Source organism: Sardina pilchardus, chromosome 3 (genome assembly GCF_963854185.1).
Source record: "Sardina pilchardus chromosome 3, fSarPil1.1, whole genome shotgun sequence".
NCBI classification, from domain to species: Eukaryota; Metazoa; Chordata; class Actinopteri; order Clupeiformes; family Clupeidae; genus Sardina; species Sardina pilchardus.
Genome location: NC_084996.1, coordinates 4,759,217 through 4,781,662, shown reverse-complemented (window position 1 = coordinate 4,781,662; position 22,446 = coordinate 4,759,217). Strand labels below are relative to the sequence as shown.

Below are 22,446 nucleotides of genomic sequence, written 5' to 3'. Positions count from 1 at the left end.
TCATTTCTAACGTCCTTTATAATCTCTTTTTGGTGTTTTCATTTCGAATTCCAACAGCGACACTCCACTTTTCACTGGCTGAATTTATCCCCTGCTCTCACTCAGAGACGGGGTTGGAATTATTTTAAACACGCGTTCTTGAGATCTGGTACTATTTGTCCCGTCGGTTTCACTGTACTATCGCTGCCTCAGTTCGGCGGGAGCACTTCTGTTCGGATTCCGTAGCACGTTTAAGGTAATAACTGCGTTTAAAAGACATTTCTCTTCTTTATTTCTATTAAACCAGCGAAACAACGTGTAAGGTTAACCATATGCCAACATTTGCGTTAACTGACAAATGGCTGAAGTTTTGTTTCAATTGGCATTATACCAATACATGGGCTGCTCAGATGTTGATCTGATGTTTTCATGCACTGTGTGTTGTTGACATACTTGCTTGCTGCATAGAATTAGAACATGTGTTTCTCTTCCTGTGTTCCTAGGCTCAGGTAGAGGTTATATATAACATTTGTGTTATACGTTAGCCAACTTAACGTAGTTAAGAGTTAGCCTAACGTTACAGTCTGGTTGATAACGTGCTATGTTTAGCTGCTACTTGGCACGGGAGACATAAATGGAAACGTTAACGTCGAGCCAGAGCCCGTCTACGGACTTATTAGACATTTCTCTGGTCGAGCGTTGCAGGATTGTTAAACTGTGAGTCATGTTAAAGGTAAAGTACCCTGCGTCTATGAAAATACCTGATCCTAAAAGTGATCTCAATGTATTAGCTACAGGTGGAGTGTGTTGCTATGTGCTCTCTTGCCCTGTTCCCACCACCTCTTGTTGACGGAGAAGTGACACTGTACGAGGCCAACAATGAGCTCGTGTCGGGGTCCTCTCCAAGCAGTTATCCAAAGCAGGTGAGTTATCAGTCAAATATGGTGGTAACGGTATTGTCTAGTATCAGTGTCATATGCCGTTTGTTGACACATTCTCCGTTTGACAGACTTGGGATCCACCGAGCCTGAACTTCCCACGTGAATCTCTGAAGCCCCACAGTCGTCCCGAGAGCAGCAGTAAAACAGCTTTTCTTGACCACAGAGACACACTCTGGATGAGGAGTGCTGGAGCTTGGTATGTATAGAACATTTTGCAATCCTTTCTGTCATGCTCTCGTTATCTTAGCTCTTTATTTCAGTGTGGTATTTGTCCAACAGGCGTGATGCTGGTCTGGCAGGACTACTGGATGAAATCACCAACAGTGCAGAGGAGGGTATGTGTTTCTATTTGTGCATAGCTCTGAAAATGTGGTGCACAAAGAACACACAGTCTTTGTATTCAAGGTTTTCTAATACAATATAACGCTGGTGACTACGTCACTCCGTTCTGCACTGTCTTATGTATCAGTCTTGTGTGTAAAGTGATTCGGGTTGCACTCTGTGCACGTTAAATGCGCTATAGAAATAAAAATGACTTACTTACTTACTTACTAATGTTTCTGCTGACTTGTGTTTCGAACAGTCCCCAAGTGGTTGAGTATGAGCTCAGGCTGTGTGCTGGCTCTGCTCCGCTATGTATCCTCATTTCATGGCTCACTATTCCCACATCTTACTGTAAGTAGCTTTCAGCTTTATCACACCCTACCTCCATCCCACATGTACGAAGTGAATACGCCCTATAATGTCAGACCTAGTATTAACCGTGTGATTCTACAGCTGAGCAGCGAGGACATGGTGGCAGAGTTCTCACAAGTGCTGGACTGGTAAGTGTGATTTTCAGTTTGGTGCCATTCAGAATGACTTGATAAGAATAACAAATTAAAGTACATTACTCCTCAACACTGAGTTCTCTGTGTGTAGTAGTAATAGTGTCGTAGTAATAGTGTTCTACTGTGTTCTTGTTGCATAATCATCATCCTGAGCCTTGTGATATCTTGTTACAGGTCGGACTGCACAGTGCGGGCCTTTGCCTGGCACCCTCACACTGACAAGTTTGCTGTGGCCCTGCTTGATGATTCCATCCGGATCCACAACTCTAAAAGGTACTAGGTCTCAGAGAGACAACTTCCAGTACACATGGTGTGAAACAGTCCTAGTAGAGAATAATCATGCGTTTCATTTGTAACATGCTTATGACTTGTGACAACCCGTAACTTTGAACTTGAAATTACGTAACTTCCTTGCCGCAAGAACTCACTGTGAACTGCGTGTCCTTCGATTTTGGGCGTGCAGTTGCATCATTTTACGTAGCTTGTTTTTTGGTCATCTTACTACTCGTAAGAAGAGCCTATTGGACAACTTGATCGCACCATAATGCACACATATTAAGACAAATAGTATGCCTCCATCTGAATACTCAGGGAAGCTTGTGTGAAACTTCAAGATTTAGTAGACTGTGATGCAGACTGTAAAACTGCTTGAATCTCTGCCCCCTCAGAATGAGACATACTAATCCCACTGTCTTTCTTTCCATGTCCCTCTCAATGCCTCCCCCACTCTCTCTCTTTGCCTCCTATCTCTCTCTATCCCCCTCTCAGTGTAACTGCACCCACTCTGAAGCACAGGCTGCAGCGGAGTGTGGCCGCCCTCCAGTGGAAGCCTCTCTGCGCTTCAGCGTTGGCCGTAGCCTGCCACACCTGTTTGCTGGTCTGGCATGTAGACCCCACCTCCCTCTCCACAAGGTGCAGTCACACCTACTTTGCAACACGACCTAAGTACACACACACACACACACACGCATATGCATACCCTATCTGTGAATCTCCCCTTATCTCACAGCACTTCTCTCTCCCCTGGTAGGCCATCGTCAGGGTGTGCACAAGTGTTGTCCCACCCTGGTCACTCTCCAGTCACGTCGATTGCCTGGGCTCCCTCTGGATCTATCCTTGTGTCTGCCTCCCCAGTGGACACAGCCATGCTGGTACGCCAACACGCATACAGTTTTGTTCATTTATGTCGATCGAGAAGTACAATCTTGTCCAAATGGATGTTTAGAACCCAGACTGTGCCCATTGTGAATACAGTATTTTTTAAAGAGAGAATCCCGCACACTGTCCATTATGCATGCAAACATTTATTCACTTATTCAATACGTTTCGGTCATAAACTTTCCTCAGGTGAATTTCACACAGTATTTTAACAGGAAAATGTACAGGGTGTACGTTCTAGCTACTGATAATATCTAAACACACACACGCGTACACACACGCGCAGAGACACACACACACTTTCGTCCAGAGATTGATTTGATATGCAAATCAATGGTATTTCCTCTTTTAGTGACACTAACATATGGCCATTCAGTGAGAAATTAACGGATTCATTCATTCATTTATTCGTGTTTTGATAAACACATAACGGTACCTCCATGTGCTATTTCTCATATGTATGTTTGTGAATGCATGGTGGGCGTTTAGGTGTGGGATGTTGCAGCGGAGAGTTGTGTTCCACTGCAGCGAGTGGGAGGGGGAGGTGTGACTTTCCTGTCCTGGGCACCGGATGGTGGCAGAGTGTTGGCGTCCACTCCCTCTGCCCTCTTCAGGTAAAGCCTCTGCCAGAATCAGTCCATGTCCTCTAAGTGCCCTTCAGACACATGGCATGTGTTATCAGTTAAATGTGTGTTTTTCCCCCCCATAGAGTTTGGGAGACAAGGATGTGGACGTGTGAGAGATGGCCATGCTTAAAAGGCCGTTGTCAGGTGAATTTTATTGATAAGTCTACATGCCATATCAGTGTGAATAGTCTTTTACATGTGCACTACATCCAAATATTTAAGAATGCCAATTATGTTTAAGACACGTACTGTATGTAACAAAGGTCTATTCTGAAATATACTCGGTTTGAAGAGAAGCTATTCTGTGCTAGTGACTTTTTTTTGGACAATTCTGAAGATAAAATTATATATTCACTCTTACAATTGTGTTGCATAAATGTGAAACCTTTCTCTGGATAAAAATATGTTTTTATGAAAATATATGACATTGTATAAATCTGTACAGAAAAATAATTTTCCTCTCTCTGACAGTCTGGCTGTTGGAGTCCTGATGGCTCTCGTTTGTTGTTCAGCGTTCAGGGCGAGATGGTGATCTATGCACTCACCTTTACTGATTCACCAGGTATACAGTACATCTCCATTTCAAGTACACTATGGATACCTTTGATAGATAGATAGATAGATAGATAGATACTTTATTGATCCCCAAGGGGAAATTCTCTTGTGGTCAAGGAACAACCACTCAGAATGTGTGTGTGTGTGTGTGTGTAAATGTATGCTTGTATTGCAGGAGGGCCCAAAGCTGCAGCGGTTGTGGCCGATCTGTCTGAAACTACCTTTAACGGCCCAGACGGGGATATCATGTAAGTGTGGGTGCTTGTGGTGGTCACAGTGAGATGGCTGAGGTGTCAATAAATATGAATCTGTGTGTAAAAGAAAGGGTCTTGACTTAAAATGCTTTTGGATCGGCAGAGTTGGTGGAGAAGTGCAGTCGCTTGCGTGGGATCCAAGAGGAGAGAGGCTCGCTGTACTCCTCAAAGGTATCCCTCTTTGGTTGACAGGTGTGACGAGTTGGTAGCAGGAGATCGTAGCCTCTCTAACAAAGCCAGATGTTATGTTGGTACATTATGTAGGTGACTTTGGTGAAATTTGCTGCCAATGAGCCTGGCTTTTCTAAACCCCACCCATACCTTGACTAGCTGTATCAGTTCTTGATCTTTTTAAATCAATAGTTTGAGGTCTTCATTGACAAGACCTTGTCTTGGTTCAGAAATGTTAAATTGACTCCCTCTCACAACAATGCTAGGTGAAGTGGTGACTACATTTGGGTATGGTTTCAGCCGTATTCTCTGGTTTACAGGGCATACCAAGACAGAGGGTCGTCCAGCTGTGATTGCTGTTTTTAGGACCCGTACCAGCCCAGTGTTCGAGCTCCTGCCATGGTGGGTCAACCCATTTCACACCTCCCCCCATCCTCTTCCTAATCATGTCTTTTACAATGTATAAAACTCTTTACACATTATTAACTGTAGAATCGTAATTTCATGTGGTTGACTTACGATCTATATGCTTTGTTACATTTCAGCGGGTTTGTACATGGAGAAGTAGGGGCCGAACCCAGACTTATGCAATTCCACCCTCACTTTCAGCACGGGGCACTGCTGACCGTGGTAAGTAGTTTGATATGAGGTTTGAGGTCGTTGTGCAATCGACCGTTGTAACCTACAGTGAGATCAGCATCCTTTTGTGAGGTGGCCATGACTAAATGTGGCTCTTCCCCCCCCCCCCCCCCAGTGTTGGTCCAATGGAAAAATCTCCCACTTGCCCTTCTACTTTGTGAGTGCAGGAGCTGCTCAACCCAGCCCACTGCCTCATCTCACAGGTCAGAGTGCCGACTACAGCTCGCACCAGCTCTACACGGAACAGTGCTCTTAAAAACACACACTCACAGCTGCCTCTGCAATTATTTGTATTGAAATAAATGTTATAAAGGATTTATCGCTTTTTTCTTGAGAAATCCACATTTTGACAGACATACAACCACTGGTGTTTATTGGACAACATACTTTACTGTGAAAGACCTTTGTTTAGTGCAGAATATACCTTCATTGGCAAAAAACAATCCCATTGCTAAATAAGGGAGATAACAAAATTAAAATGCAGAGGATAAATGGGTGCACAGATATATAAATCTTTAAGACATTAGAGCTTAGCCTGGTTTCACCCACACAAAACCAGAGCACTTATGAAGAGGGTTTATGTTAAACATACAGATGATGTTGCATGAGCAACCTTTAGGACTTGGGGAATGACACACTCAGATACAGAGAAATCTTTTTTTCCAAAGTCCAATGTTTATCCCCAAAACAAGACCAGCAACAAAAGATCAAAAAAGTTTAATGATTATCCAAACAGGTGTGTCCTTTGGATCATTAAAACATACAAATATACACATGCCACTCGCCCTCCTTGTTTTATATCGAAAATATACAGCATGTATGTGTATACTAAACTGTTCTTCCTTCAAGATGACAATGCTTATATTTGTCATTTCACATCATCCTTAATTATAAACCATTATGTACTTTATTTTTTTTTATATTGTTTTGCCTTCAACAATAGTTTGGAGATGAGTTATGAAACCTTTCCCAAGCAAGTTAGCATGCAGCTGGTGAATGGAGGATAGAGAGCTTTCTCTGAAACTTTCTGCACTGATCATATCAATAGCTTTTCCTCTTTCAAGAAAGTATGCCTTCAATAAGTAAATAATATGTATAGTATTATTAGCAGTTGGGATAAATAAAAAGTCAGTTTCTGGAGGTGCTTGAAAGGTGGAGGAAGGGGGAGGAAGTAAACAAAATCCCAAAGCAAGCATGCCAACTCATCTCACACCCTTCTGCATTCACTCACACTCACACACGCACACGCACACACCCACACACACACACACACACACACACACACACACACAGTCACTCACTCATCTCTGCAAATCAATCTGTCTTGACACACCACTGTCCACTCTTAAACAGCCCAATGAGTTTATACAGTGTATATAGTCTAAGAACATGTCCTCTGAGAGGAGAACAAAGAATTAAGGATCTTCCACAAGTATCAAATCAAGGCTCCGTCAACTGGGGGTAGATGTAAATATATATTCAAAACATCCTATTTTAACCTTGTACCTATTCTAAACCAACACATACAAACTGAAAACACACAACTCATTTCAAAATAGTGATATCCCTCTAGTCCCCCCTTGGGTTACTTTGTACGTAGGATAACTAAATTATTTTGAAAGGACATTTTGAGCACTTTTAGCCCAAAAGATGCACTACCCATGTTTTGGCCGACGTAAATGTGCTCGTTGTGGCCTGCTGAGGTAGCACTGGGCAAAGGTTAGGATTTGGAGCTGTTGATGTAGCGTAGTGTGAACTTTGTGAGAGTGTCCGGTTCCTTTAGATCCCCTGTATGAAGAAAGCAAAACGTCCCATTTTCTCTTGCCCTTAAAGTGACTGGGGTTACATCGCCTCCATTGCCCAGGCCTTGAGCTCGTCCATATCGTCGTCATCCTCTTCCTCTTTTTTCTTGGCTAGAATAGGAAGACAGGAAAGTTCATTAGAGCTGTTGACTAAGTATCGAAACGGGATTCTGTGCTTGACCTCACCAACAACCATTTGAGATTCTCCTTTGAAGGAACCACCTTTATTTTACTTTTTTTATATATATCAACCTTGAAATACCCCTTTTAACCATAACATGGAGTTTTTACATAAAGACAAAGGAGGAATTACATGCACAAAAACATATGTATGTCTTCCCTGCACAATGCTTTAAAAGGGACCTCTGGATTCTTTTTTCTCTGGGAACATGTATGAGCCCTTAAGAGTCCAAAATCTAACCTGGTTTGGATGGGAGAGAAGTGGAAGGCACACTGGGTAATGGGACATCTTCCGTCCCGCCAATTTCCAGAAGGTTTTTGTCTAGTTCCTCCTGCTCCAACTCTTCCAGTTCAGCCAGCAGTTCGTCCTAAATAGATTACATAAACAATAATACTTACATTATAAATGATCTTTTCCCCCCACAGAACATTGCAAAAAGTATCACTCTCCCTTCAGGTTTTTATCTAAAAGTGAACATCAGTATAACATCTCAAGATACTGCATCTGCTGTAGTCTCCACGCTGCAGGTGACCAGTCCAACACTTACCTCATCGAAGTCCTCACCAAACCCAACAGGTCTGGAAATAGCGTCTGAGATCTCTTGTGCAAGTTCCTGCTGTTCCGTGATATCCTGCATCAAATCATCCACTTTGTCTATGTCCCTGAAACGCATTGAAATTGATACACGGTTGAGTAAAATATAACAATAAAGAATCATAAGACCGTGAAAAAACATTGGCAGTTGCATTACTGGACTTACATGTTTTCGTGTGCGGCCTTCATAGCCTTTGCTGCGAATCCCATATTCTTGAGCACCTCGGTGTTGGTGTTGGCGTTCTCCAGGGCCTCCCGTTGAAACTCGATGGTTGACAGAGTTCCATCGATCTGTGCCAGCTGCTTCTCATAGCGTTTCTTCCTCTTCAGCGCCTGTAAAGCAGCTGTGTTGCGAGTACATGGGTTAGGTCACAAACATGTGGGTGATCAACATAAGTTGACAGGTAACTTAGCTACTACGGTCATGGAACACCACACCCTATGTGTTATTACGTCAAACGTCCACTCATTTGTCATGTGAGGGGGGATACCCGATTGTCGCAAATGGCACACTCCAGATTATGTCATTACCTTTACAATGCATTTATGATGACAGAACAGGGTCACATTAGTTGTTGGCTAACCAATGCTAGCATGACAACTTCAGCCATAACGTTATAGCTTGTTGTGAGAGAACACAGCTGAATGTCAACTTGGAGTCCTGTGGTTACAATGCTAACATACACCATCATTAACGTTAGCTAGCTGTTGATATCCCACTGACGTTAGCCAGTTCCTTGGATTAAACTAATAAATGTTTGTGGTCGGAGACCTCCTCACGCCCCAGTTCCACCCGACCGGGATATAACACCGTATGTTTCGAAACAATCCTTTGACAACACTCGTGCTAACGCTTTATAACTATCCATATTTGTCGTTAGCCGACCAACTAGCTAGCTAGCTTGCTATCTGACATGAAGTTTCACAAGACGTTTCAAGTGAATTAGCTAACATCAAACTGATATATTCCATTATTTTAAAAGCAGCACTGTGACACAATGTTTTAGATTTTCATCAATACTCAAAACGGATATACAAAATCTAACTTGCCTCGTTTGTTTTTCGTGCCGTTCTTTTTAGCAGTGACAAGTTCCTGTTCAATCTTTTTCTCTAAGAACTCCTGTTTTTTGGTCAACATCTCCTCTGTCTCTCGAAGTCGTTGGATGGCCTCTTGTGGACTCGGGCCTTTTCCTCCTTTATTCCCTCCGCCAAACAACTTTCCAAACACAGACATGTTGAATAAAAAGGACAAATCGAAACCTTTCCTCTAAACAGCTAGCTAAACGCCACTGGGTATGACTAGCTACGTCTTCGTCTGCCTTGTTGATGTTCTATTTCCGCGTTTAGGCCTGGTGACGTAATTTTCCACTGTGGTGCTTTATCGCCACCAGCAGGAGGAAGTGAAGAACTGGTTTGGGCCGTGTTCCTGTGTGCTCCTGCGCACTGGCATGGAGCTACAGTCATTGGCATTGAAAAAATAACAATGGCACTAATAATAATAATAATAATAATAAAAAACAATCAAACAAAAAAAGGAACTAAATCATGGAATGTTGAGATCAAAACATTTGTACTAAATCAACTTTGATGCTTTTAAAATCATTCTCATTACCTTTTTTCAATGACAATCTTTTCTTTGCGCTGATCCACTTGTCAACATGACATTTGCCTTTACTAAGGGTACCATTGGTAAAAACTCAAGAGGGACAAGCAACTATAATGTAAACTACATCATGTCAAGTCATTTTCATGACATTAGGCCTACAGTTTCTTTCAGTCGCTAACAAGCGTTTGTCCAAATGTTGTCACATTTTCAAAACTCTAAACACAATTAGCACAGTCAGCATCCTCTTTTGTGGCCATACCATTCAGATATTTCATGTCGTTTTCACACAATATGCAGTCAGTGAACACATTTCCGCTTACATTTTCTAATTGTGGATAGTTTTTATTGGCTATTTAGGAATGTTAACACACAACATCCCACAATAGCAAACACAATATTCCAAACCTTATACAGTATTAAAACATTGAATAAATGACACACATGATGATTTATGTTGGGTAAATTGGGCCAACCACAGCCAATTCCACTCAGTGGCAGGGGTTATTTTTTGATATTACATTGACATTTATACAGTAAAAGGAGGACTTTGAGGAGTGATGTTTTTGGAAACAAAACCAGAAAAAGACAAACACTGTAATGTCTGGACGAGGAAGAGTAAGAGCAAGGGCCCAGGATGAATAGCAGGCCAAGTGAGAGATTCAGTGAGAGGTGCAAGAGCAGTGAGAGGAGCAGGTTCAGTAAGAGGAGGAGGGCCAGGGAGAAGAGTAGGCCCAAGGAGAGGGCAAGGTGTAAGAATGTGTGGTGGTGGCATGCCAAGGGCTGCAAGAACAGTAGTCAGTGATGACATTTGTGCCACTATCATTATCTCCGCCAAGGAGGTTATGTTTTCATCGGAGACCAGCGTTTGTTTGTCTGTTTGTTTGTTTATTTGTCTGTTTGTCTGTCTGTCTGTTTGTTAGCAAGATAATTAAATAAGTAATGGATGGATTTCGATGAAATTTTCAGGGAAGGTCAGAAATGACCCAAGGAAAAAACGATTACCCTTGCACCGTCGGGATTTCGGAGCCGTTTATGCGTTTCGCTTAGTGGTGTAATGGCATGGTATGGCCACGTGGTGGCGATCTGAATAGTTTAGGTTCAAATGTATGACCTAGGAAAAACAAAACAGGCGGAGGTCTGTGATCTCTTAGTGCTTTTCTAGTTGACCATGTAATCAACCTAGGCCTCAACCTTGTTCACTGTAAGCAATACTATAAAACTTGTTCTGTTCTATCATACTGTAAACAATATTTCTACTGTACCTCCTCTAGTAAACAGTGAAAGAAAACAAGTATTTGCTTATTATTGGAATGCTTTTGAATGTGAACATTACATGTGGATATACAGTTCCCAACCAAGAAATTTAGTGTACAAATGGTGGCTTGCATGTTTTGCATGCAAATACCTGTAAAACCGAAACATAAAAGTCCATGCAGTTTTTGAAATGTCAACAATAGCCAGTATTTTGTAACCTAGTGTGCTCTGACTGACTGCATGTATCTTGTGACAACAAGTTTAATTCTTCGACAGAATGATTTCATTTTGAGTCAGATATCAGTGTTTTGATAAAGTTAGTGTGTGCAGAGAAATTAAGAGTTAGTGTTTATGTAACAAAATGTTTTTGAGAGGAAAAGTATCCATTTGGCCAATTGTGTTTTGTAGGTGTGAGTCTGTGTTGAGAGTTTAGAAAAAGTATGGGTAAGCACTGTTAGCGATTAGAGTGAAAGTGAAATAAGTTGATGTCCTGCATGTTGTGATGTGAACGTTGTCCTAGTTTGCATTTACAGAAGAACTTGAAATTATGCATTGCTTTCTAGTATAGCTTAGAGATTTGTCCTTGACAATGAGCTTGTATTACTTGAATAGGGACATTATGTAGTCCACGGCCGTCTATGATCACCAATGAGTCCATTGGCACTTAGTTCAATACAAAAATTGTGTATTAGTGGTGTGCCTAACCAATTGTGGGTCATATGGTCTAAATTAAAATGCCCAGGTCATTTGTTTTGTCCTAATCCAGCAGTGGCTATGTTTTTCATTCCATAATGCACCTAATTTGACAGGTCTGGACTGCAGACAGACCATTTTCATTTTCAGGCCACAGAGTGGCTGCTCCCAAGTTTGCTTCAGACAGCATGCATTTGGAGATGGGGCACTGCAGTGCATCAAGGAGGCACAAAGTGTCTCAGTTTGTGAAGATTTACGCCAAGGAAACAGTGAAACACCACCAGCTCCCTCACTTCAATCTGCCTTCTTCATGGGGCATTAGTCAGGGAGGCTCCTCGTGCCTGTTCCAGCACCAGTGTGCTATCCCAGCTCTTTATCTGGAATAGCACTCAATGGACAAACGGCACGAATGGGCTCAAGGTCCCCATCAAAAATACTTTGTGTGACATATGGATTTTAAATCCTAAATCTTGTTAGATTTAGGATTTAGGTTGGCCATCTCCTGCCAAGATGGTCCCGCTATGTTGGATAGCATGCATTTCAGGTTTGGGTGCAAATCAGAAAATGCCTCCATTCCACTATTTACATCCGGGTGCAAATAATCACAAATAATCATAACAACAATACAATAGTTACAGTTATTAATAGTTCAGAAAACCTCAGTGGGTGGCTGGTGTAGATCTTGATCATTGAATTAAGATAGCAGGAAGCATATCCAGTCAGTGTCCAAAGTGAGAGATTTAAATTTAATTCTGGCCACTAGAGGGAGCCAGTGGAGACAAGTGTCCTCTGGCTGACTGAAGACCAGGCATGCTCATTCTCAGCATTCTCAATGGTTGGCACAGATATGTGGTAGGACTTTTACTTTCTGAGGCTGGACTTTTCCACCTCTGATTCTGTCTCCTTCCCAAAAATTCAGTTTCATGTCTTGTATAACAGTGGGAATAGCTAATAACAATGTGTAAATAAACAAGTGTTATCCCTGGTGTGCATTGAGGGGTCCAGTGTGTTGGATGAGTTTGCTTGGCTGGGGCAGAACAGGCCATAGCCTACGTTGTGTGAGTGACAGGTCTGCAAGGCATCTGGAGAGCCTTTGAGGGAACGGTGGGATCCATCTGCGGGATCCATCTGGCCTTCTTGCGGGTAAAGTGTGCACCCATCCAAACGCTATGGACAGCGTCCAAGGGGGTATTTCCCTGGCCAAACCCTTCCCATCAACAGTCTGCTACGTCTCCATAACAGATGAGGAATAGTGGTTATTTGTGGCACGTTGACATCTCCCTCAAACTCTTACTTTTCCACAGTTTATACAAGAATTATACTTCTAGTTTTCTTACATAATGTGTCGTAACATGCACTGGTATGTGAAATATATGAGAAAAAGTTCCTTAACATAGATAGAAAAATGTAGGCGAGAGACATATAGGCCTATTAGGGTGCATCAAGTGCCCCTTTTTCTCTCAAAAACTCTTCTATGGTGGATAATATTATGCCATTTGATGAATAAACACTAAATATGAAGTTTGCATGCAACAATATGGCAATATAGTACCACAATACACCCCAAATTCTTAAGGAAAACCTGCGTCCCTCTCCTAGACAGCTGAAGATGGGCAGGTCATTCACCTTCCAACACGACAATGATCCTAAACATACTGCCAACACTACCCCTTCCAAAGAAATTCTCTAGTCTAGAGTCTAGAGAATTTCTTTGGAAGGGGTAGGGGGGAAAAGACCCACTGATGATGATGGTGAGCAAGATAATGCAAAGAAAAAGAAGGGGGTAATTCAATCGAAACTTAACCCGTTTTCGGGTTTTCCCACAGATTTCAGTTGAGAAACGAGATCAGCGAGACATACAGTTCACACTCTTGTCATGTCTCAAAAGAAAAGCATACATTTGTTGTCAGTTTCGATCTCGATGCAAAAAACAACCCGAATAATGCCTGGGTTAGGGACCGTCATCAAATGATGCATTTGAGCGTGCTTCGGCTATATTAGGCAAACTCCTCAGTGAGGGGGTAGCCTTTTCTGGACTGGAATATTTATAGAAAATATTCACTGAAAGTCAATAAAGTAGTGTTTGTTGATCCTGGTTGCTGTAGTATCTTGCAATATAGAGTTGCTATGAGATACAGTGTTTTACTAAGTGAGATTCTGCTCATAGGTCACATAATATAGGTTCATTCTAGAATAATAACAAAAAGGTATTACCACCACAACAACCACATCGCCCGCATCATCAGGGCCTCCATCATGTACCAGCTTTACGAGAAGATGTTCTTCAACATGATTCAGGACAGCTCGTGAGGACAGAAAGGACGAGGCTCGGTCCTCTTCTTTTTAACGACTGATCTTTTGGTTTGGACTGCTCAGCTCATACAAAAATAGCTTGAATGTAGTAAAGTGGAATGCAATGTCTTTGTTTATTTAAGTGTTTTTCTGATGGTCTGTTTTTCTGTGACATTTTCTCCTTCCTGGGAAGCAAATCTATCACATGGCATTTCATGAACAGAGGTGCACAGATCTTTATCAATTTAACAATGAGGCAAAATGGAGAAGAGCCCTCTAAAAGTTGAAGAAACCCTTGTCTTGAATTCAAACTTGTCCTGCAAAGCATGCACCAACAAGCCCTTCGACCCTCCCATAGTAGTCTCCACCTATTATTCCATTCTTTTGATTAAGCATGCTACCCTTCTGCCTGCTGGTAGACCACATCTAGCAGAAATCTAGAGAGATCTAGCAGAAACACAACAGCAAGAGGAGAAAGGGAGGTAAGAGGAATTCATGTGCTATCTTAGTCACAGATTCACCGAGAAAAAAGGTGGAGGGTAAACAATGACCAAGGGTGGTTGTCTTGTATCCGAGGGAGGTCTTTAACTTCCCTATAAAAAGGGCACTCTCTCTCTGGTTAACAGTATTGTGACCCTACTGATCTTGAACAATTCTCTACTGAACCATGCAAAGTGGGTTTGGATAGAGGTCGTATCTCATGTTTGGCCATGGTGTTTAATGGAGTGCTAACTGCTTTGAGTGTACGTGAGTGTATGTGTGTGTGTGTGTGTGTGTGTGTGTGTGGGGGGGGGGGTGTCGTAATCAGATGGTGCATGATTGCTGCTTCCTGGTCAGGTGTGTCATTACGTCACACCAGTCTTGAGTATGACTTACAGACTCAAAGATGTCAATAATGTGGCCTAAACCAACCAATACAGCTTTTCCATTTCTGGCTTAAATGCAATGAGGGTTGCATTACAGTTTTTTCCAATTGCTAGCACACTAAAATGACACACATAGCACAATTATTTGAACTGACACACAGAGCAAAACAAGCCTCCAAAGGTCTAAACACATTTTGCAATGCAAAATGGCATTTATAAATGCACTGAACACGGTTCTCTGCATAAGACAATCTGACATAAAGTAACATGTTTGCAATTTCAAAACAATGCCATTCAAAATGACACTATAAGCTAATTGACCAACATACTGTGTGCCAACTGACCAAACACCTCAATGCTTAATTTTTTACCACTTTGATTGGGAAGTAAGCACTATGAAAAGACCATAGGTAAGGCAAGGCAAGGAACTTCATTTATATAGCGCATTTTGTCCAAAAAAGGAAGACATTGCAGAGAGAGGAAGAGGGAGGGTGAGAGTGAGAGGGGGATGGAGAGTCCAATGTAATATCTGCTGTGCATATGTTGCACTGACTTGTTTGGTGAATAAATAAATACATAAATGAATAAATAAATAAATGTTTCAACAGCATACGTGTGCATCTGCAAATATTTATCTGCATGTGAAGAACAATTTTACTATTTGAACTATTTTAGTATTATGGCAAAGAATACTTAAGATGAGAGTGCTTTTCGTTATGCCCAACAGTGTGTTGGTTAGACAAAAATCTGGTGTGAATGATATGGTGCAAAAGTTTGATTTTGATAATGCTATATGTAGTTTTAGTTTCAGTGCTTCACATTGCAGGATATATGAGGTATTTTGCAGTTTGGGTGTGTGGTTTTGTGAATTGTGTATACATTTTGAGAAAACCACTCTGATTTTCAAAATTGTGTTTTAGCATTTGGAAAAAAAACGTAAGCACTGTCTGAGTGCAGACATAAGCCAAAGAAACATCCACCTAAAAATAACTTTGACCTTTAAGGTAGAATTTGGCAGTGATTGTGATGTTCTCCAGAGGAAATATAGACACATCCGCATTATTGTACTCACGAGTGCAAAAGGAGGATGACATTTGCAGATGTAGTGATAATTTGACCTTTCAATATATCCTATTTGGAATCACATTTTTAATAACAATAACAATTGAAAAAAAAAAAAACAGTTTCGGCTATGGGCTGTGGGCCCTGTGTATCTCTGTAACTCAAAACAGAACTATTCAAATATATCATGAATATAAGAATATAATAAGATACATAAATAATAACCATATGTAATGAAAAATGTCTATCATATTTTGGGCCTTAGATATGAGCAATATTTAAGAAATGGTTTGAATACCACTTTTAAAGTATCTGTTCTGATGATATCAGACTTATGTTTGTATAATAATGTAGGCTATGATTCACCTAACTGTGTGTTCACTGTGTGCTGTGTGTGTGTTCACTTACTCGGTTAAATTGGGTTAAATGCAGTGAAATGAATTTCCCTCACAGGATCAAAAAAGTATATATTCTATTCTATTTTTTCTACTAATCCATTGTCTTGCTTGTAAATTTGTTTTCTGCTACCATGGAGAATTTTACAGCCACCTGCTGTCTCATCATGATGCTCCCTGTATCACCAGTTTTAAAAAAACTAAACCACACTAAAACCACACCTCTTCCCTGTCAGTGTATGGTTGCTTTTTTTTCTTCTTTGTTTTCATTTATTTAGTTTTTAATTATTTTTTTCTTTTGAATCTTATCTATTTTGCTGTTTGTTAACTTGCACCTGTACGGCACTGTGGTCAGTGTAAACTGTATTTCATAGTGGCCTTATAAATACATTTGACTTAGGCTACTTACTTAGGCCTACTGTCACTCCCTCAGGAAATACGCAAGGCCTTTAGTTCTCAGTTACGGGTGGTTTATTTTTCTTTCTTTAATTAGTCTTCGTCCACCATCGAACTGTTAGAGTTCAGTAATAAACACAATACATTCACTCAGTTAAAAGGTAGGCCTAATATAAAACAAACTCAATCACATATTCAGCAATAAAGTCCACATAGCCTACCTCGCTGGCTGCATACACCATGAGGGAATGAGAAACAAAAACCCCCAAAGTCCTGCGATATAAAAAGCTTAAAAAGTCCAGTGTGAAAAAGTCTTAAACTACGTGGAATGCCGACATGACCGAGTTATCACCATAGACAGTAAAAGATAGGTTATCACACACACAGCACTCGGCCGTCCAGGTGAGCTGCAACACTTTCAAATGTCCGTGTGGAACATGTACTAAATTGACCTTTAGGCCTATCAGGTGATGCAACACACACAAAAGGTAAACCAAAATATACACAACATATTGCAAATCATAACAACAATAAACCAAAATCATTTAAAAACTAAATAAATGTTGGCAGTTACACTTACTTACTTACTTACATACACACATCTGACCCCACCCCATCCCCCCAAAAGCCAAATAAAAATACAACTTCTCTTTTTCTGTTCCTCAAATTAGCCTGCTGTACTATAAAAGTCTGTGAAACGCTGTCCTGTCTCTTTTGTCAGAGCAACATCTCAGAATGGTAAGTTGACATGATGATGTATCATTTATAATTAGGTATTGTAAATAGGCTGAGAGAAGTATGCGAATTGGAACACAGCCTATATCTTTGCTTAGATTCATATTTAATTAATTCATACTGTAGGGGAAAGTTGCATGTTGGTTGTAATAGAATTTTAAGTCTAATCAATATTTTTGGTTTAAAAAGCATGTCATATGCATTACAGACCACTTGTGTAAAATAAGTGTGATATTCTAGTCATGTCTCCTCCACAGTCTCCCCACATTCTGGCACCGGTGGTTGTCTTGGCCCTGTTTGTCAGCACCACTTCAGAGCCACACACCTTCCAGCACAGGGACGCTAAGAGCAGAACGATTCTGACTTGCGACCGATGTCCCACAGGCTTCTACATGAAGGCTCCGTGCACCCCCGACAAGCAGACCATCTGTACACCATGCCCCCTCAACCACGTCACCCAGTTCCAAATCTACATGCCCAATTGCCAGTGCTTGGCCTTAAGCGACCGGATGTGCGAGTGCTTGAAGGATTATTACAAGCGTGCTGACTTTGGGGGCACACTGAGAGGTAAGCAGAGTATCTCAACGTAAACTAGAAATGCACTACGAGAACGTAGACCTCCGCCAAGGGAAAACATAACCGCCTCCTGGATCAAGAAGGTGATACGGATCACTCCCAAAATGTAATCGTTTCTTCCTTGGGTCATTTCGGACCTTTCCTGAAAATTTCGTTGAAATCCATCCATAACTTTTTGAGTTATCTTGCTAACAAACAGACAAACAAACAAACCCAGACGAAAACATAACCTCCTTGTAGGTAACAATCCAGGCAGCACATGTAGATGAGAAGATTTGAATATTTGTGGTTCTTTTGATGGTATTATTTTACTTTCTCTCTACAGAAGTTGTTACAAAAGTAGGGCAGTCCATCACTCTAAATGCAAATAGATCCAACAGAAGTGGAACCTTTTTACAGTGGCTGCACAACTGCATGGTCATTGCCCACTGGTATCCAGGAGAACAACCAGGCTGTCTTTATCCTAACATGGAGTTGGATACTAACACATTTACCCTAAACATGTCCAATATTCAACGAAACGCAACAGGATTGTATGAACTTGTAAACGCTTTTCACACAGCTTGTGCCTATCAGCTTACCGTATTTGGTGAGTATGATTTGTAAGGTTTTTTTTAATTTTATCTTAAGACCCACTTTCCCATCATATTAGTAAAGTGAATGTGCTTTGGAACATTGGCTGAATGATTGCTGATAATGGCCATCTGTATACTTAAGAAGATATTGCTTTGAAGATCAGCCATTTCTTTCTACAACAGTCATTTACCGTACAACATTAATGATGAAAACAAGGGCATTTGTAAGTGGCTCCAAACACTTGAACGGTAGTGTACATTTTAAGAGCGCATGTTTAATATTAGAAATATGATTTAGTGAATTCAAATATTTTTTGTAGAAACCATCCAGGACCCCATTATTATACCACAATGCAACTCCACCAGCTGTACCCTAAACTGCACAGGGTCAATGAATAATGACCTTCAATATGTGTGGACTAATAACAGAGGACAGAAGGTGTTTGGTTCTGTTTGGGTTGTGGAGAAGAGTGAACACCTGGATGTGGTCTACACCTGCAACTCTAGTAACTCAGTGAACTGGAAGACCAAGGGAATCTCAGAAAGAGAGTTCTTTAAAGGTTAGTGAGGGGACTCTGTCCGAGTTTGACCACACCCTTGCATTATCTCTTAGAATGTCAGTTTTTATGAATGTTTTTTTTTTTTTTTTTTTTTTTAAATAGGCAACCTATTCTGATGGTATAGTCATGTGAAAAAGATACACATGGGTCAATCCCACTACCTGCCCTGACTATATATGAACCCATGGTCTGTATAAGCCACAGGACAGTGTTAAAAGAAACAAAACCATATTAATATTAACACCATATTAACTGCCACCCTGTAGGCTATTAACCTAGCTGAAGAAATGTTGCAAAATCAATGTAATCAGCGCTTGCATTATCTTGACATTTTCTTTTGCAGAACCCAGTGCTGCATCACATCTTAGAGTCGGGGTGTCACTTGCCCTCGTCCCCCTCCTTCCACTGTTATCACTACTAATTTGGAGGTATGTTTACTATTTTGCTCATATTGACAAGGATGCCTGGTAGCACTCTAAAATCTTGCTGCCACTCTGATCAGTAGGACAAGCGTATTTTAATAAATAGTAATGACATATTTTGTGTATAGGCTCCGCATCTTTCTCAGTGGACGAGGGGACAGAGATGGCCCAAACATCTCTGTGACTTCGTCCGGGTCTTCTGCCGTGTCCGGGATAGGGCTGCCACCTGTGTCTGACCAAAATCCTGGACATTTCAGCAACCCAGCGACCTTCACATATCTAAGCCATGACAAAAATTGCCTCACTACAGCGAAACTATGTATTTGCTAATATTATTACTATACAATTATTATGTTGTCTTGTTTTTATTAGTAATATAATTGTAATATTATTCATCTGCTTGTGATTTGTTGAGTTAATTGTTTTCCATAATATGTCCATAATACGTATAATTTGTTATTATTTTGGCTGATAGTGGGAACAGGTATATATATATAGAGAGAGGCTATATAAATATATATAGGCTATATGAATATATTATTCAAATGATAGTAATGACAAAGTAATTTTGTTAAATATGGTTATTAGCTGTTTAATTCATTTATAAATGGTGCACTGTCACTTTAAGACTCTTGCCAGTTACACATGGCTCAGAGTGCAACCAGAGATGGTTAAATGTTAATATTTAAGGATCTTTGGTGCAACTTCTCTTCACGTTTTTCTTTTAAACGTTTCTTATAAAAATTTAAATATCAGTTATCAACAATGACAAGCCAGCTGGCGCAGTTCTCTACCTTTCGAAAACGCGTTCCCAATTAATAACGTTATGAGTAACATAACGCAAATGTGCTGTGGAATACCCTCCCTGACCACCTGAGGGCTCTCAAACTACAGACGTTTTTAAACAAAACTTAAAAACATATATTGTTTTAAAAGCTTTTTGTTAAAATGTATTTTATTTTTTAAAACTATTTATTGACCTGATCTTTCTTCATTTTAATGATTGACATTCATCTGTTTTAAATTACATTATTTTTTAAAAAATCATTATTATTATTGTTATTATTATTATTATTATTATTATTATTATTACCATCAGGCTACTCAACAATGTCAGAGAACTTCCTGTGTTTGTGTGTTTTCACTCCAAATTGGCCTACTATAACTTCCCAACTCTGCACAGTATCCCATTAACTGCATGCGGAGGTCAGGTAATTTGGGACATCAGGTAAAATGGGACAAATAAGGTTTTACATCTTGGGCTCTTTAGGCTATATATTAAAAGCCAATCACTAATCATGCTATTATATAAACTATATGTCCTTTATCAGAAACAATAATTGTGATTGGTCTGATATAACAAGGATAGATGGGGTTGTGATTGTGATGATCTGGCATGTTGATTTTGTACTGATGGTAATAAAAACACTGCAGCTAAAACTGTCACTAAAGATTTTACATAAAACATGCTTGTATGATGTGAAATGTTATGAACTGTATCATAATATTGTAACAAAACACCACTTCTTTAATAGGAAAGGATGTGAAATTTAATTGATCTGATGCATCAGGTAAATTGGGACAACAAAATCAGCTAAAATTAGACATGTTTAAGCCACCACCTGAACATGCCATCAGTGTCTTAATGTCTTTGAAAGCCCAAAGCTTAAAAAATATTCCACTTGACAACATATTTTCTTTATAGAAATATAGTCACATGAGTCTCTTCTATATTTTCTTTATATAAAAGAGACTCGTGTGACATTTTTTTATCACTTGTGGTAGGCGTACTCCCAAATTACCTGACTGCGCCTATGGAAGTAGATTGGATTTTAGAGCCTTTCAAGAGTCTCGTTCTGTGTTCTTTGTGTGATATGGTAGTCACACCTGCTTTGCGTTACCTGTCCGTTTTAATTTCTCCGCCCGTGTTAACAGGTTAGACCCTGCTGCCTGTGAGACATGCACGTCACAGATGTCTACATGCTAGACATAGGACCAGAGCTTATTTTTCATGTCACACACAAGGGTGTTGGGAGCGTTTCCATTCAAAAGTGAAAAAGAAGAAATGTTTTATAGGCAGATTCGCTGCAACAGCGCATCAGCCCTCCTGCACACTATTCAAACGTTTCTTCACTGCCTCTTTTGAATGGAAACGCTTGCGTGTTGCATGAAAAATAGGAGTCAATCCTATTTCTAGCATGCACACTACAAATAGAATTGGCTTGAGCCGCATCTGAGATGCGTGTGTTAAAAGTGAAATCACAAGGACCATTACATGTGTCCCTTTGTGTGTAAGTATCTGAAGATGAAATGTGTGCACTTTATTTGTAGTATACTTTTTGAAAAGGGCTGTAAAATGCTTGTTGATACAAACTTATGTTTACTTAAGTTAATCAACATGTTTTTTCAGATTTATGTACAAACAAGTAAACAAACTTATACCGTCAAGAAAAACAATTAAAGTTGACTTCATTGTTCCTTGTTTTTTACTTTATTTTCCAATTTACATTAATTAAACCGTAACAAAACAAAATCAAAACCCTCCCAAAAAGGAAAAAAAAAATCAAAATAAAAAAATGATCATGATCATAATAATATTAATAACAAAAAAAATATACACACCCTCACACATAAAGACACACCCTGGCTCTCGGAGAGGGGAAGCTATTTTGGGAGCTGTGTCGCTGTCAAACTCCGGCTTTTCCCAGAGGAGCCCCTCCTTCCTCTGATCATTCCGGGCGGTTCCATGCTCCCAGCGCAGGGTGTGTGTGCAGTGTGAGGCAAGTAGGGAAAGGGGGATTCAGGGACTTCTAGCAAAGATGGATTTTTGGTTTTGAAAAGTCATAGCACCTTCTGAAAGGGGAGGGGGGGGTGGGGGCGTCATCTCAACAAGGCTCATGTATGTTCAGCCTCACCTCAGGCTAACTCTTATTTTGTTATGCCAGCTTGAGGTAGCTTCAAGAAAGAACAACCCAAAAAATAACAAAACAAAACAAAACAATAAGGGTAATGAAACTAAAAGAAAACAGACATCTTTTCCAAATTTATTAGCATTTCTTTGGTTGTGTGTTGAAAGGATAAAACAGAGTTCCTAACAAGGGCTGTCAAGGGGAAATCAAAATCAATCACACAGAAACCCAAAACCTCCCAAATTAAAAACTGCACTTCCCAAAAAAAGTGTTGGCGTGCACACAGACACACGCACACACACACACACTCACATAAACATGGAAATATATAAATCAATATCTGGATGAAACACAGACTTTTACAACAATAGAACC

The 22,446-nt window shown here is 40.3% G+C and overlaps 3 protein-coding genes across 5 annotated transcripts; 2 read left to right on the top strand and 1 right to left on the bottom strand.

Annotated features, from left to right (window-relative positions):
• The first annotated feature begins 1 nt into the window (after window position 1).
• On the top strand, window positions 2-5,470 carry aaas (achalasia, adrenocortical insufficiency, alacrimia). Of its 3 annotated transcripts, none has more exons than XM_062531474.1 (17): window positions 2-235; window positions 777-902; window positions 989-1,116; window positions 1,200-1,255; window positions 1,504-1,595; window positions 1,698-1,744; window positions 1,925-2,023; window positions 2,519-2,662; window positions 2,781-2,901; window positions 3,398-3,522; window positions 3,618-3,678; window positions 4,006-4,096; window positions 4,265-4,337; window positions 4,447-4,514; window positions 4,835-4,916; window positions 5,060-5,144; window positions 5,269-5,470. In XM_062531474.1, exons 2-17 carry the CDS (start codon window positions 792-794, stop codon window positions 5,407-5,409), a joined length of 1,524 nt encoding a protein of 507 aa, XP_062387458.1. In that variant the 5' UTR covers window positions 2-235; window positions 777-791; the 3' UTR covers window positions 5,410-5,470. The 3 variants fall into 3 exon arrangements, with proteins under 3 accessions (XP_062387458.1, XP_062387456.1, XP_062387457.1); XM_062531472.1 differs by having other exon boundaries at window positions 771-902; XM_062531473.1 differs by lacking the exon at window positions 2-235 and adding an exon at window positions 451-488 and having other exon boundaries at window positions 771-902.
• A 385-nt stretch (window positions 5,471-5,855) lies between these two features.
• On the bottom strand, window positions 5,856-9,066 carry LOC134076421 (charged multivesicular body protein 4b). The gene is made up of 5 exons (XM_062531475.1): window positions 8,781-9,066; window positions 7,897-8,074; window positions 7,684-7,798; window positions 7,377-7,503; window positions 5,856-7,066 (listed from the first exon to the last, which is right to left on the bottom strand). Exons 1-5 carry the CDS (start codon window positions 8,962-8,964, stop codon window positions 6,996-6,998), a joined length of 675 nt encoding a protein of 224 aa, XP_062387459.1. The 5' UTR covers window positions 8,965-9,066; the 3' UTR covers window positions 5,856-6,995.
• A 7,865-nt stretch (window positions 9,067-16,931) lies between these two features.
• Window positions 16,932-21,815, top strand: LOC134076418 (uncharacterized). Its single transcript, XM_062531471.1, has 6 exons — window positions 16,932-17,032; window positions 17,287-17,596; window positions 17,931-18,194; window positions 18,501-18,740; window positions 19,084-19,168; window positions 19,291-21,815. Exons 1-6 carry the CDS (start codon window positions 17,030-17,032, stop codon window positions 19,490-19,492), a joined length of 1,104 nt encoding a protein of 367 aa, XP_062387455.1. The 5' UTR covers window positions 16,932-17,029; the 3' UTR covers window positions 19,493-21,815.
• Window positions 21,816-22,446: the final 631 nt, after the last annotated feature.